Here is an 11,965-nt window from a genome sequence, read left to right on the forward strand (position 1 = left end):
GCCTCTGTCCTTACGGAACTCACAGTAAGCTGTGAGGACACATGACCACAGTACAAGAATAACCGTAGGTGAGGATGTGGGCATTGAGCACCAATCCAGACCTTTCATCCCCAGAAAAATCTTAATGGCATTGAAAATGGGAACCCAGAACTTCCAGTGGCCTTATCCTCACTTCTACAGCTTCTCCCCAAATAAATCAGGAACCACAAACCCTAGCTTCCTCTCACTGAAGGCTGTGGCTTGGAGGAGCCGGAAATGGCTGAGGTGCGAATACAAGACCTGAGTCACTCAGGCTGCACTTGCCGCATGCCCCCTCCCCCATACCCAATTCTGAGGTCTCCTGTTTCCACTTTTTTTTTTTTCCTTTCCCCTTTCTGGCCCAATCCTCTGCCCTTTAGTTCCAGATGTGCACCCGAGTCTGAGTCACCTGGACACTGTTAAGCCATCCCCCTGCCTGTCATGAAGTCATTCATGAGCAGGGGGGAGGTGCACAGGGCCTGGGGTGGAGATTCGTCAGGGAGAGTCAGGGGAAGAGGAAGTGTCTTGGGTGCTGGGGAGGACTTCGTGGGTGGGGACGGATGGTCATTGTGAGCTTTCTGGACACACAGAGACCTGCAGGATGGATTTTCTCCGGCTTCGTCTCCCTGGGCTACATCAGGCTTTGAGGGGAGCACTGGTGAGAGGGGCAGAGAGATACCCGAAACTTCCACCATTCCTTGTAGTCTCACCTTTCCTCTCCCTTACAGCCTCTCCTCAAGCCTGAGCAAGCTCCTTTTCCTACAGTCAGCCAGACTCCTAGCCCAGTCCTTCCTGGGTTTCAATCTCCTGCCTCCACAAGTGTACCCACTTACTCAAGCTAGGCCTTGTCGGGGTCCCTTAGCAGACGTCCAGATCCCTGATTCTTACCTGGGCTTTGTTAACAGTGTACTCCTGGGGAAGTGGCTAGACCTCCCCTGAGTGCCTTCACTCTTCTTTCTTGTCTTCTAGGACTCCTTCAGTGCGTTTGTGTCCTACCTCGTAGGAGACACAGTCCCCACAGTAGAGAGGCAGGCACAGGCAGCTGAGGAACTGGGGGAGGTGACTGAGGGGAAGGTTGTAGGAGAGGAAGCCCAGGAGGCACTGGAGGGACTTAGAAGTGGCCAGAGTGAGAGGGTAGAAGCACCTGAAGAGACTACAAGATGCCAAGAAGGAAGTTTAGCTGGTGAACAGACATGGGGGTGGAGAGCAGATAGCTCCGCAAGGCCCCAAGCAGAAAGGCAGGACACTGGGTCCTGGAAGGCAGCTGAGGATGCCAGGGGCCAGGAGCCAAGTGTCCCACTGAAGCCTGAGGCAGAGCCTGGGACTCACAGAGACAGGAGCAGAAATACAGCCCAGGAGATCTGGGAGCAGGATGAGGAGGAAGCAAGCAGTGGGGAGCCTCTGAGAACCCGTGAACAGAAGGAAGAAGAGGAGGCGGTGGTCAGAGCAGCAGAGCCAGGGATGGCCAAGGGGGTGGAGTCACAGCCAACCTGGCACAACGAGCCTGGGGGGAATGCTGGCACTGAGGGGCAGAATATGACAGAGGACAGCAAAGAGATAGACTGGGTGGCCAAAGACATGGTTGCAGAAGTCGAATGGCTTGGTGCCAAAGGGGCTAACAAGGAAGAGGAGAGGATGGTCCCAATGAGGGATGGCCAAAGTGCAAGGGCACAGGGGACACAATGCCCCGGAGCCGAGTCTGAGGACCAGGCCATGTTGAGTAGAGAGGCCTGGAAAGTCTCAGATAGGGAGGGGTCTGATAGCCTAGGAATTCAGGAAGCAGAATACGAGTCAGACCCAGGAGACAACTTCCCAGGAACTACTGGGAGAGTCTGGGTCCTAGAAGAGGCTGGCAAGGGAGACCAGCAGGATGAGGTCGATGAGAAGAGAGAGGCTGAAGTTAGGTTTCCGATCCAGACCCTGGAGGCTGAGAGAACCGGAGAGATGACTGAAGGCCACATAGCTGAAAAGGAGGCTATGGGAGACCAGGAAACAGGGGGCAGCTTTGAGGATGAGGAGAGGCAAGACTTAGCCATCAGGGATAATGGAGTGAGTCTGGAAGAGGAGGTACAGGCAGAAGAATCCTCCAGGGAGAAAAGGAGCTCCTGGGCCACAGAGCCTACACTAGTCCTAGACACGGAGGCTAAAGATGAACCTGACTGGGCAGACTCTCCACAAGTCAGCACTGAGGAGTTGTTTGTGGGAGAGAGGAGTGAAGCAGCCCAGATGACACCAGAGGTATTGAGAGTAAAGGTCGCTGAAGGAGAGGACCCTGAGCTGGCGAGACGTTCCCAGGCTTTAACTAAACAACTTGAGGAAGGACAGAAGGGTCAGGAAGAGACTAGTGGAGCTCCAGACCTGAGCCCAGAGCAGGTGCTAAGCTTGAAGGAATATCCTGGGCCTGTGGGGTTTGCAGGCCCTGAGCTAGAAGCCTGGGGAAACTGGAGTAGGGGTGTGGACCGCAGAAATAGCCAGGAGGTAAAAGCAGATGCTGAAGCAGGCAAGGAACAGACTGCAACCGAGCAGGCAGTGGAGATCCAGGCTGATGGAGGCCAGGAGGCCCAACAGCCAGAGGTCTTCGGGTCAGGAGGAGAGGAGGAACTGACCTCCGTAGCACTTAACCCGGAGCTGGAGGGAAGCCAAGGAGCAGAGGCGGGGACAGAACAGTCAGTGGAGGAATCCAAGCCCACAGAAAACGAGGCTGCTGAGGAGGAGGCTGTAGTGCCTTGGGAGGCAGATGGAACTTGCAGGGAGAGGAGGCTGGAGGAGGTGACTCTGAGCCTGCAAGACAGTGAGGACACAGAGACCAGTTATGTGGCTGATGAGATTATTGTGGGTGTCAGGGCCGTGGATACCGAGGAAGGGCCAAAATGGGAAGCTGCGTTGGCTCCAGAAACAGAGCTTGGGAAAGCCTGGTATTCCGAGGGCAGAGGGGAGGCTGGGAGAGGCACGGAGCCGGAGCCGGAGGAGGCTACAGAGAAGCAAAGTGGACAGGAAGTTGGCTTGGAAGGCTCAGCAGAGGAGAAGGTGTCTGGCTATGACATCCAAGAAATTGATGGGACTGAAGAGGGAGAGCAGGCAGAGATGGAGACATCTGTAATGGTAGAAGACATAAGGGGGACAGATGGTGAGACTTTAGGCCCCCAGGCAGAGAGAGCAGAGGGGTCCATAACCCCCCTGGAGACTGAGGGGCTCCTAAGAGATCAGATGCTGTTGGAAGAAGAGGCTGGGGGAGGGCAGTCGCGAGAGCAGAAGGTCCACAACTCAGAGGCCGAGATCCAAACGCTACAAGTAGAGGAGGAGGATGCCACCTGCGAAGCACAGAGGACAGAGATCCAGGAGACCTATCCTGGTCTGGACCACTCTTCAGACCAGGAGGGGCAGCAGACACACCAAACCCCCACAGTAGCTGTGCCTGGGCCCTCGGAATCGGCTGAGGCCACGGCAGGTGCCCCAGGGGATGTTCACAGCAACTGGAATGAGGTGAGGGCTTCAGCAGGGTCCCCGAGAGGGACAGGCAGAATCTGGAAGTCAGTTCTCTACAGTCTTCTATATCCCTTATGCTGCAGGCCCTGCTGCTCCCTGGGTCCCGCCTGGATGTCTCTGTCCCTCGGAGTCGTGTGCTCCTCTCTCGAAGCTCCTCACGGCGGCGCTCGAGGCCCTCTTTCCATCGAATCTCTGTTCCTGAGCCACAGTGTGACCCTCCCAGCCCCCAACCCCAGGCGGAGCGGCCGGTCCCTGAGCAGTCCTCTCTTCAACTAGAGGAAACTCCAGAGCTAAGTGCCACAAAGCCCGAGGGGACTCCAGTGCCAGCCAGAAGAAAAATGCTGGGGCGTGGGTAGGCACAGGGGCGCTATGCTTGGGGTGGTGAGGAGTCCGCGGGAAGCTGGGGTCCACCTCCCAGAGCTCCTATGGATCTGTTCCTTCTACAGGTTTGGCTTCGCTCATCCTGGCATGATGCAGGAGCTGCAAGCCCGACTGAGCCAGCCAAAGCCACAGTGACAGGGCCTAGAGTCCTAGTGAGAGAGACCTCCCAAGAGGGTCCGAAGGCTCTTCTGGACCCTGGTTACTCTTGCGTCCCTCAGCCACTGGAATATATCTTTTTCACCCTCCCAGCCTCAGCTAAACTGGATATTTATGAAGACCTTGAATCTAAGGAGTCTGATTAAGCCAGTGAGGAACCTGCTCCACTGGCATCGATCATGGATTCCTTTCCTGGTGCCCTTTCACATCTGTCTCAACTACTTGGAAGGCTACCCGGAAGACTGGGCTGGGGAGACTATTTTCCCCTAAATTTCCCCAGTATGCTCACCCGCCACCCAATGTAAGATAAGACCAGCAAGTGTAAGTGTGCGTGTAAGATAGCACACTTCTGGGTTGGAAACCAGCCCAAAGGAAAGAGGTTCAAGGGGCTGAGCAAGGGACATCACTTGGAGTCCCCGGCCACCAGCAACAGGTCAGTTGCTTTGAGTTTCCAAAATGACGGCTCGATATCACAACTCTGCAGGTTACTATGCTAACCTCCATGCCAGAGTTGGGGAACGTTGCCCAGGAACTCCAAGCACATAGGAGTAGAGAGGGGGTCTGTGTGGCTGGAAGCTCCCCCCTCCCCCAACTCCTTCCCAAACTGTCCTGTTCGTTGGGTGTCAGACCTTCCTGTGAAAAGATGTGGAAACACAAACCGGGCTGGATGGCTTTATTAGGCACCCAGCATGGTGGCCTAACTCAAGAGTGAAATAATAAATAAACCATTTCTTAAAAATAAATAAATATCCAAGAAATAAATATCTGGTAAGGACTGGAGGGCTTTTAAATTATTGGGTCAGGGCTGGGAGCTAGTGAAGCCCTGCCTGGTCTAAGGCAAACGAGCTAGAGCCTGTCCTGTGGTTGGCCAGACTCCAGCCTTAGAGTCTTAACGGGCGAGGGAAGGGAGCTGGAAGGTCACGCCATAGGGCTTGAAGCTAGGTGTTAGGAATCCCAGGCTGAGCCTGGGCGCCTGGGCAGGGACAGCAGCAGCAGGTCCCGAACAGCCCGAGATAGGACAAGCTCCAGGGAGTGCAGGAGCTGGTAGGTATAGAGCAGCTGGGGCCAGGACACTTGGGATGACACCTGGTTGGGGCCACCCAGAGCCCCTAGGGGCAGCTTCTTCTCTTCTTCTTCTTCCTCCTCTTCCTCTTCCTCCTTGTCCTCCTCCTCCTCCAAACAGTTGAATCCTGCAGCCAGCACCTATGAGGAAAGACACATGGGTCACACAGGGCCACATCAAGAACCTGAGAGAGTCTATTCCTTCTGCTGCCCATCACCTCCAGTGACATCAGTAACCACAGGCCCTGGTTGCTCTGGTAGCCTCTCCCTCAGACTTACAGGGTCAAAGTCTTTATCTAATCTAGTCATGTCTTTATTTAAATCTTGCATTTTATTTCTTTTCCCTTTAACATCCCTATTATGTATGTATGTATGTATGTATGTATGTATGTATGTATGTATGTATTTATTTATTTATTTTTATGTGTATGGATGTGTACCACATGTGTGCAGTACTTAAGAAGGTGAGATGAGACATCAGGTCCCCTGGAACTGGATTTGAGGATGGTTGTGAGTCACTATGTGGATGCTAGGACTCAAACTTGGGTCTTTTGTAAGACAAACTGTGTTCTTGACTGCTGAGCTGATATATATATATATATATACATACATATATATATATATATATATGTGATTTATTTTTTTTATTTCGTATATATGAGCTCTTTGCCTGCATGTATGTATGTGCACTGCCTGTATGACTGGCATTCTTCAAGGCCAGAGAGAGTGCTGGGTGTTAGCATTTATCCTCTGCAAGACTAGCAAGTGCTCTTAACTGCTCTTGCCATCTCTCCAGCTCTGTTTCTTGTGTTTGTTTATTTTACAGAATCTTCCTGTATAGTCACAGCGTGGCCTTGAAATCACAATTCTCCTGCCTCAACCAACCAAGTGTTTGAGATGGCAGGAATGCATCACCACACTTGGCATACTAGATTAAAAAACAAAAACCTATTAAATTTATTTTATGTGTATGAGTGTTTTGCCTGTGTGTATGTGCACCACTTACCAAGTGCCAAGGAGCTGAGAAAAGGCATCAGAAAACCTAGAACTGGAGTTAGAGATGGTTGTGAAATGGTTGAGATGCTGGGGATTGGACTCAAGTCCTTGGGAAGAGCAGCCAGTGTTGTAAACTACGGGACTTTCTCTCCAGCCCCCTTACCTGTCTGTCTGTCTGTCTGTCTATCTATCTAATCTATCTATCTATCTATCTATTTTTAAAAATGGTCATGGTAGAGCAAGATGCTCCAAACTGGGTGGGACTGCTTTGCTCTGGGGATCACTGGTCAGGAAATTCTCTGCTGTTAAGGATTTTTCAGGATCAGAGGGGGTGACACAGGTAGTTCCTGTTTTGCGTTTTCAATTTTCTTTTTACTAAGGTAAAATTTCTATTGCCCTTTGACCCGCCTCGGAGAATCCGAGTGAAGTAGGAACTGGAGGGAGAAGGGACGGATACTGGGCCCGATGACGACAGGGGCTGCCCTGGTGTCCCACAGCTCTTCTTTCACTGGAGTTCAGCCCTCAAGAGCAGGCTGAGACTTTTGGGCAGAGCCAGGCTCTAGGGCCGCTACTCACTCACAGAAGCTGAAGTGTCTCACTAGGTTTCTTCAACCTGATTCCGGGAGGTGTTTCAAAAGAGAGCCAGTGAGCCCAGTTTGCTTGTAGATCCCCGGGGTCAAGGGTACAGTGCACACTCTACCTGAAATCGGAGGTGCCTGTGCAGGTCCCGGAGGTCCAGCCTCATGGCCCACAGCTGCTCCCTCTCTGAGCTGGTCCAGGTCCCCTGGGTCCCCAGCCCTCCCAGCATGGCAGGGAAGGGCCGAAGTGTGGTAGCGAGGAAGCAGAGTCTCTCAGAGTCCTATTGAAGAGAAGGGGAATATCAAGAGACAGCCGTAAAACACCAAATCGAGTGCCATCCTTATGTGGGTCTCTTTTTGATTCTAGCTTCCATTTCATTCACAAGTTTACACTTTAATTTTTTTTGAGACAGGGTTTCTCTGTGTAGCCCTGGCTGTCCTGGAACTCACTCTGTAGCCCAGGCTGGCCTCGAACTCGTGATCCTCCTGCCTCTGCCTCCTTCAGCAAATCCTACTGGTGTGCTAAATTTTTTATCATCTCATGGCAGTACACAATTTAATCCCAGCACTCAGCAGGCAGATATAGGAGGACCTCTGTGAGTCAGAGGTCAGCCTGGTCTACTTAGTGAGCTCCAGAACAGTCAGAGCAAATAGCGATGCCTGTCTCAAAGAGCCAAAACAACAACAAAAAGTATTATATCACATCTATTTATAGCATGTGTATGTGTGTACCTGTGCACATGTCTATGAACATCAGAGGACGACTTCCTGCAATTGATTCTCTCCTACGATGTGGGTTCCAGGGATTGAACTCAGGTTGTTGGCTTTGGCAGCAAGAGCCTTTCTCTACTGAGCCATATCACTAGGCTCCTTGGATTTATTCTTGCCTTCTTCTATCATTGTAAGGTCAGTCCTGTCTCCTTAGCCCCATACTCATCTCCTCTACCCACTCCCTCCACCTGCAGCTTCATTCTGTCCCTTCCGTTGCCATCCATACAACCTGTCAGTCACATCCTGTGCTGGCATCTCCACCAGCTTTCCCGCCTCATTCCCATTCATGCACTGGATCCCATTACAGATGGTTGTGAGCCACCATGTGGTTGCTGAGAATTGAACTCACCACCTCTGGCAGAGCAGTCAGTGCCCTTAACCTCTGAGCCATCTCTCCAGCCCTCATTCTTTTTTTTTTTTTAAAGATTTATTTATTTATTATATGTAAGTACACTGTAGCTGTCTTCAGACACTCCAGAAGAGGGAGTCAGATCTCATCACAGATGGTTGTGAGCCACCATGTGGTTGCTGGGATTTGAACTCCGGACCTTCGGAAGAGCAGTCGGGTGCTCTTACCCACTGAGCCATCTCACCAGCCCCAGCCCTCATTCTTATTCTTAACCCAATCCACCTCCCTCCACAGGCTCAAATTCAGCGTGACCATTGAACTTCCTTCTTTCATCTCCAACCCAATTTTCACCCATATCCACAACTGTCTTCTCTCTGAATTGACCCCACTCCCATCACAGTCATCAGCCCATCTCTTTCCCATAGCTACCTCCATTCCCAGTCCCACCTCTTCCCCCAACCCAGTGTCATGCTCACCATCTTGCGGTCCCCACTTTCAAATCCCAGCTCCCTCTCCTTTGCTCCTCTATCTTTCTCAAATCCTAGTCTCTGCCTCCCAAGTATTGGGATTACAGATGTGTACCACTACCCTCAGCTTCCAGCCTCACCTTTACATACAGAGACATATTAGCCATACAAACCTGCAGAGCCACACCTGCTCAAACACTTGTCTATGTACCATGCTTTACTGCCAGTCTCCCCATCCCCTTGCCGTTGACTTACAGAGAGGTGATGCCATGCCTGGAAAGTCAGGGAAACATTGGGAAGATGGTATCCCAGGGGCAGGAGGTCCAGGTTCACTCCTGGCAAGCGAGATTCAGCCTGAGGGGTAAATTCTGTTAGTGAGGGCCAGTGGGACTTGGGGGTGTCCTCACCTCCAGACCCAATTGTGCTAAGGAGACTCACAAAGCTGTGGACATAGCCCTGAACCTCAGAGAGCAGCTTCCTGGCAAGGTACAGGCTGACTGTGAATTCCCTGCGCAGCTCTTGAAGGCTCAGGGGGTCTGTTGGGAACCCCCAGGAACCAGCTTGTACCAGAAGCAAGGGTAGCAGCAACAGGCTGAGCCCTGGAGAAAGGAGGAAAGGGGACAAGATAAAGCTGGAGAACCCTGGAGAAGAAAGAAACCGATCTATACAAGCACTGAGTCTCTTTGGCATCTTCAAGCTACCCCCTTAGAACCATCATTTGGACCACAGAGGCTACTCCCATGTTACTCTGCACACTGTTGTAAGAACACCAAAGGCAGGAGCTTTGTTGTTGTTGTTGTTGTTGTGTTGTTTTGTTTTCTAGACAGGGTTTCTCTGTGTAGCCATGGCTGTCCTGGAACTCACTCTGTAGACCAGGCTGGCCTTGTATTCAGAAATCTGCCTGCCTCTTCCTCCCAAGTGCTGGGATTAAAGGTGTGTGCTACCACCTCCAAGCCCCAAAGGCAGGATCTTAATACAAACACTCCAACTAGTTCCCTTAGTCAATTGCCTTTTCCAGTGCCCAGCCCACATAACTGCATGTGTGTGCCCTAGCCCTTGAGATTGGGTAAAGTGACTAGCCATGGTTAGTCAGTGAGAGGTCAGGGAGGCAGGGTTGGACTCCAGATCTACCCAAACACAGGCCAGTACTCTATCCCTAGGGAACTCAGAGGAAGAACCCACCTGCCCCAGAGGTGGCGACACTGTGTTCTGCCAAGGATTCCTTGGGTTCACCCAGACAGCTCTGGGGCTTTAAACAGACCTAGGGCCGTAGGGAAGACCTGGCAAAGCCAGTGGTTCTATTCTAGGGACCATCTATTCATATGGAAAATATGCCACTGTGCACTGAGCCCTTCTGGGGTAAATTAGCAGTATGGTCCTGGAAGGGACATGTGGTGGGGATGGCACTGATGGAGGGGGAGGCTAGTGTCTTCATCCTGCCTTGAGCAGGTCACCTCTTACCTTTGTGTCCCAGGCTCCCAGCTGTGGACTGAGAGTCATGCTATCTGACTTTTCAGGGGACTTCAAGCCCTGCAATGTGTAGTAAGAAGGGAGCAGAGCTGTGAAGTGGGGGCTCTGGGAAGAGGGCAATCTTCAGTGGTTTCTCTCTCAAGCGGGAGTTACACAATTCTCCCCGAAACCCAAACCAAAACTATCCCCAAGTCTCTCCCCACCCTTGCTCCTCTCCAGGTCCCGTCTATCCATTCATAATCTATAAACCTCCCTAAAGTGCCCTCAGCAGTAGTTAATGGAAGCTTGGGTGGGGGGGGGCATCTATTTTCCCCATATACTTTCAGAAGTGGGCAGTGATTGAGATCTCTGGCATTCAGGTTTCTTGGCTTGAGAACCATTCTGACTCCCTAGTATCCTGGAGACTAAATAGAATTCTTCCTAGCTCTAGGATGGGGAGAAGGCATGAACCCTTAGGCCTTGGTAAATATTACATCCCAGACTAAGGTGTGCCAGCTCATACCCACTTACCACCTCTCAAAATTCTAGACACCCCAAGACCCCTTTGTAGAGAATCCTGCCCTCATGCTCCAGCCCTTGAGCTTACCCAGCCTACCACTTGCCCCTCTTCCTACAACTCCGTTCCTAGTCCTTCAGCTCCCAGCTGCAGACTGGGCAGCCTTCTACGTTCCAGACCTCGGGTAAGTTAGAGACCTTTACCCAGAGAGGTTGCCCCCTTGGTCCCAGTCACCACTCTTACCAGCTCCCCTGTGCTGTTCCTCTGACTGTCCTCGGTTCTCAGCCTCTTCCCTCTACAATCTTCATTTGTCTGTTTAGTCCTGCTCCTGGCCAGGTTGCCTGTCCAGTCCTCCTGACACATCCCAGACACTGCTATCACTCACCCAGCCAACCATAATTCCACTGCTCTAACCCCTACCCACTTACACCAGTCTTATTCCCGTGGTCAGCTAGCCATGACTGTCTATGTGGCCAAAGTGTTGCCCCTCAACTTTCTGCCCAACCCTACCTGTCAAACTTTCCCAACCTCTCCTGGGCTCCACCAAACCTCCCAGCCCTCAGCCCAGTCGCCGCTTCCAACTCACGCCAGCCAAGGTTTCCTGTCACCTGGCCCATGTCAGGGCCCAGCCTCTGTGTGCAGCCATCTCCTGGGTAGGGGGGTCTTATACTGGGGGCTGCGTCCAGTTTCACTTTCTGTCCTACTTGTACTTTCAGCTTTGTGTTCACTAAGTCTTCCCTGGCTAAAATGGGGAAACGTAATTTCCCTTCCCAGAGGGGGAAGCATGGGGGTGGCAGGAAGCTGGGGTTTCAGCCCATCTGAGCTCCAGACCCAGGTCCAGCCCTTCCCTCACCTCCCCACCCCTGAGACTCTGGCCACTCACATAGCACTGTCCACTGGTGGGACTCAAAAGACCCAACCTCCTTGTGCTTCTCCACTGTCACGAGCATCCAAGGGCCATGGCAGTCCATTGTCCGGTGAATGACAGATGGCCAGGTAAGGGAATTACCCATAAGAAGGGACTTAGTGGAGGTGACTCATCCATCCCCTCATTTGGTTTACCAGATGGCTGAAGAGTGTGCGGGAAGTTGTAGTTCCATGGTGCTGGATGAGTCTGTGGTGGGGGTGTGTGGGGGGGGGGGGCAGGAACTGGTTTGTTGCATTGAGAGCTGCCATTCAGGTGTCTGTAAGTAAGTGTATCATGGATGAAGGAGACCCATCTCAAGGCCACGGTTTCATGATCAGCCTCATTCAGACAATGGCTCCGTCTATGAACAGAGTCACATAGGATTAGGGGTCAGTCCATATGAAAGAGTCAGAGCTTGGTCTAAGGTTAAACTCCACGCCTAGCCTGAGGCCAGTGTATGTGGTCTCTCTGTGTTTGGGGCCGGAGCTATCAATGAACCTTCTGCTGTGGCTGGTCAGGGTTAGGCTTAGAGCTTCATCAGGGACAGAGCTGTGCAGTCTCTGACTGAAGCTGTGATTCAGGTAAGGTGAAGGCTTACACTAGGGTAAGCATTCAACCAAGGAGAATTGAGGTTCAGCCTGTGGCCAGCTTGGGGTTGCATGAGGTCAGGTCAAGGCTCAGCCAAGATCTGCAGTAATCCCAGTGCTTCAGCATGAAGATCACAGAAATCTATGATCTTCCCAGGGCTGGGGCCTGACTATAGCATTCCTTCTATCACAACCTGCTCTCAGCCACACCCTTGGTTTCCCATCTTCGGAGAGAGCATGG

At 52.1% G+C, this 11,965-nt stretch overlaps 2 protein-coding genes across 2 annotated transcripts; one reads left to right on the forward strand and one right to left on the reverse strand.

The window, feature by feature from the left end:
• The first annotated feature begins 601 nt into the window (after positions 1 to 601).
• On the forward strand, positions 602 to 4,764 carry Apobr (apolipoprotein B receptor). Its single transcript, XM_029480002.1, has 4 exons — positions 602 to 676; positions 988 to 3,501; positions 3,588 to 3,856; positions 3,951 to 4,764. Exons 1-4 carry the CDS (start codon positions 620 to 622, stop codon positions 4,018 to 4,020), a joined length of 2,910 nt encoding a protein of 969 aa, XP_029335862.1. The 5' UTR covers positions 602 to 619; the 3' UTR covers positions 4,021 to 4,764.
• Positions 4,700 to 10,953, reverse strand: Il27 (interleukin 27). The gene is made up of 5 exons (XM_021167923.2): positions 10,817 to 10,953; positions 8,703 to 8,863; positions 8,520 to 8,618; positions 6,800 to 6,958; positions 4,700 to 5,244 (listed from the first exon to the last, which is right to left on the reverse strand). The coding sequence occupies exons 1-5, from the start codon at positions 10,845 to 10,847 to the stop codon at positions 4,987 to 4,989; spliced, it is 708 nt and encodes a 235-aa protein (XP_021023582.1). The 5' UTR covers positions 10,848 to 10,953; the 3' UTR covers positions 4,700 to 4,986.
• Between the last annotated feature and the right edge of the window lie 1,012 nt (positions 10,954 to 11,965).

The sequence above is a fragment of the Mus caroli genome, chromosome 7, assembly GCF_900094665.2.
Source record: "Mus caroli chromosome 7, CAROLI_EIJ_v1.1, whole genome shotgun sequence".
NCBI lineage: Eukaryota > Metazoa > Chordata > Mammalia > Rodentia > Muridae > Mus > Mus caroli.

Bases quoted from the DNA above. Each gene is read 5' to 3' on its own strand.
- Apobr (XM_029480002.1), top strand. From the start codon at position 620: ATGGATTTTCTCCGGCTTCGTCTCCCTGGGCTACATCAGGCTTTGAGG. The intron at 677-987 runs GTGAGAGGGGCA...CTTGTCTTCTAG, and splicing joins AGGCTTTGAGGGGAGCACTG to GACTCCTTCAGTGCGTTTGT. The intron at 3,857-3,950 runs GTAGGCACAGGG...TTCCTTCTACAG, and splicing joins AGAAAAATGCTGGGGCGTGG to GTTTGGCTTCGCTCATCCTG.
- Il27 (XM_021167923.2), bottom strand. From the start codon at position 10,847: ATGGGCCAGGTGACAGGAAACCTTGGCTGGC. The intron at 8,864-10,816 runs GTGAGTTGGAAG...TCCTTTCTCCAG, and splicing joins GACAGGAAACCTTGGCTGGC to GGCTCAGCCTGTTGCTGCTA. The intron at 8,619-8,702 runs GTGAGTCTCCTT...TTTACCCCTCAG, and splicing joins AGGGCTATGTCCACAGCTTT to GCTGAATCTCGCTTGCCAGG.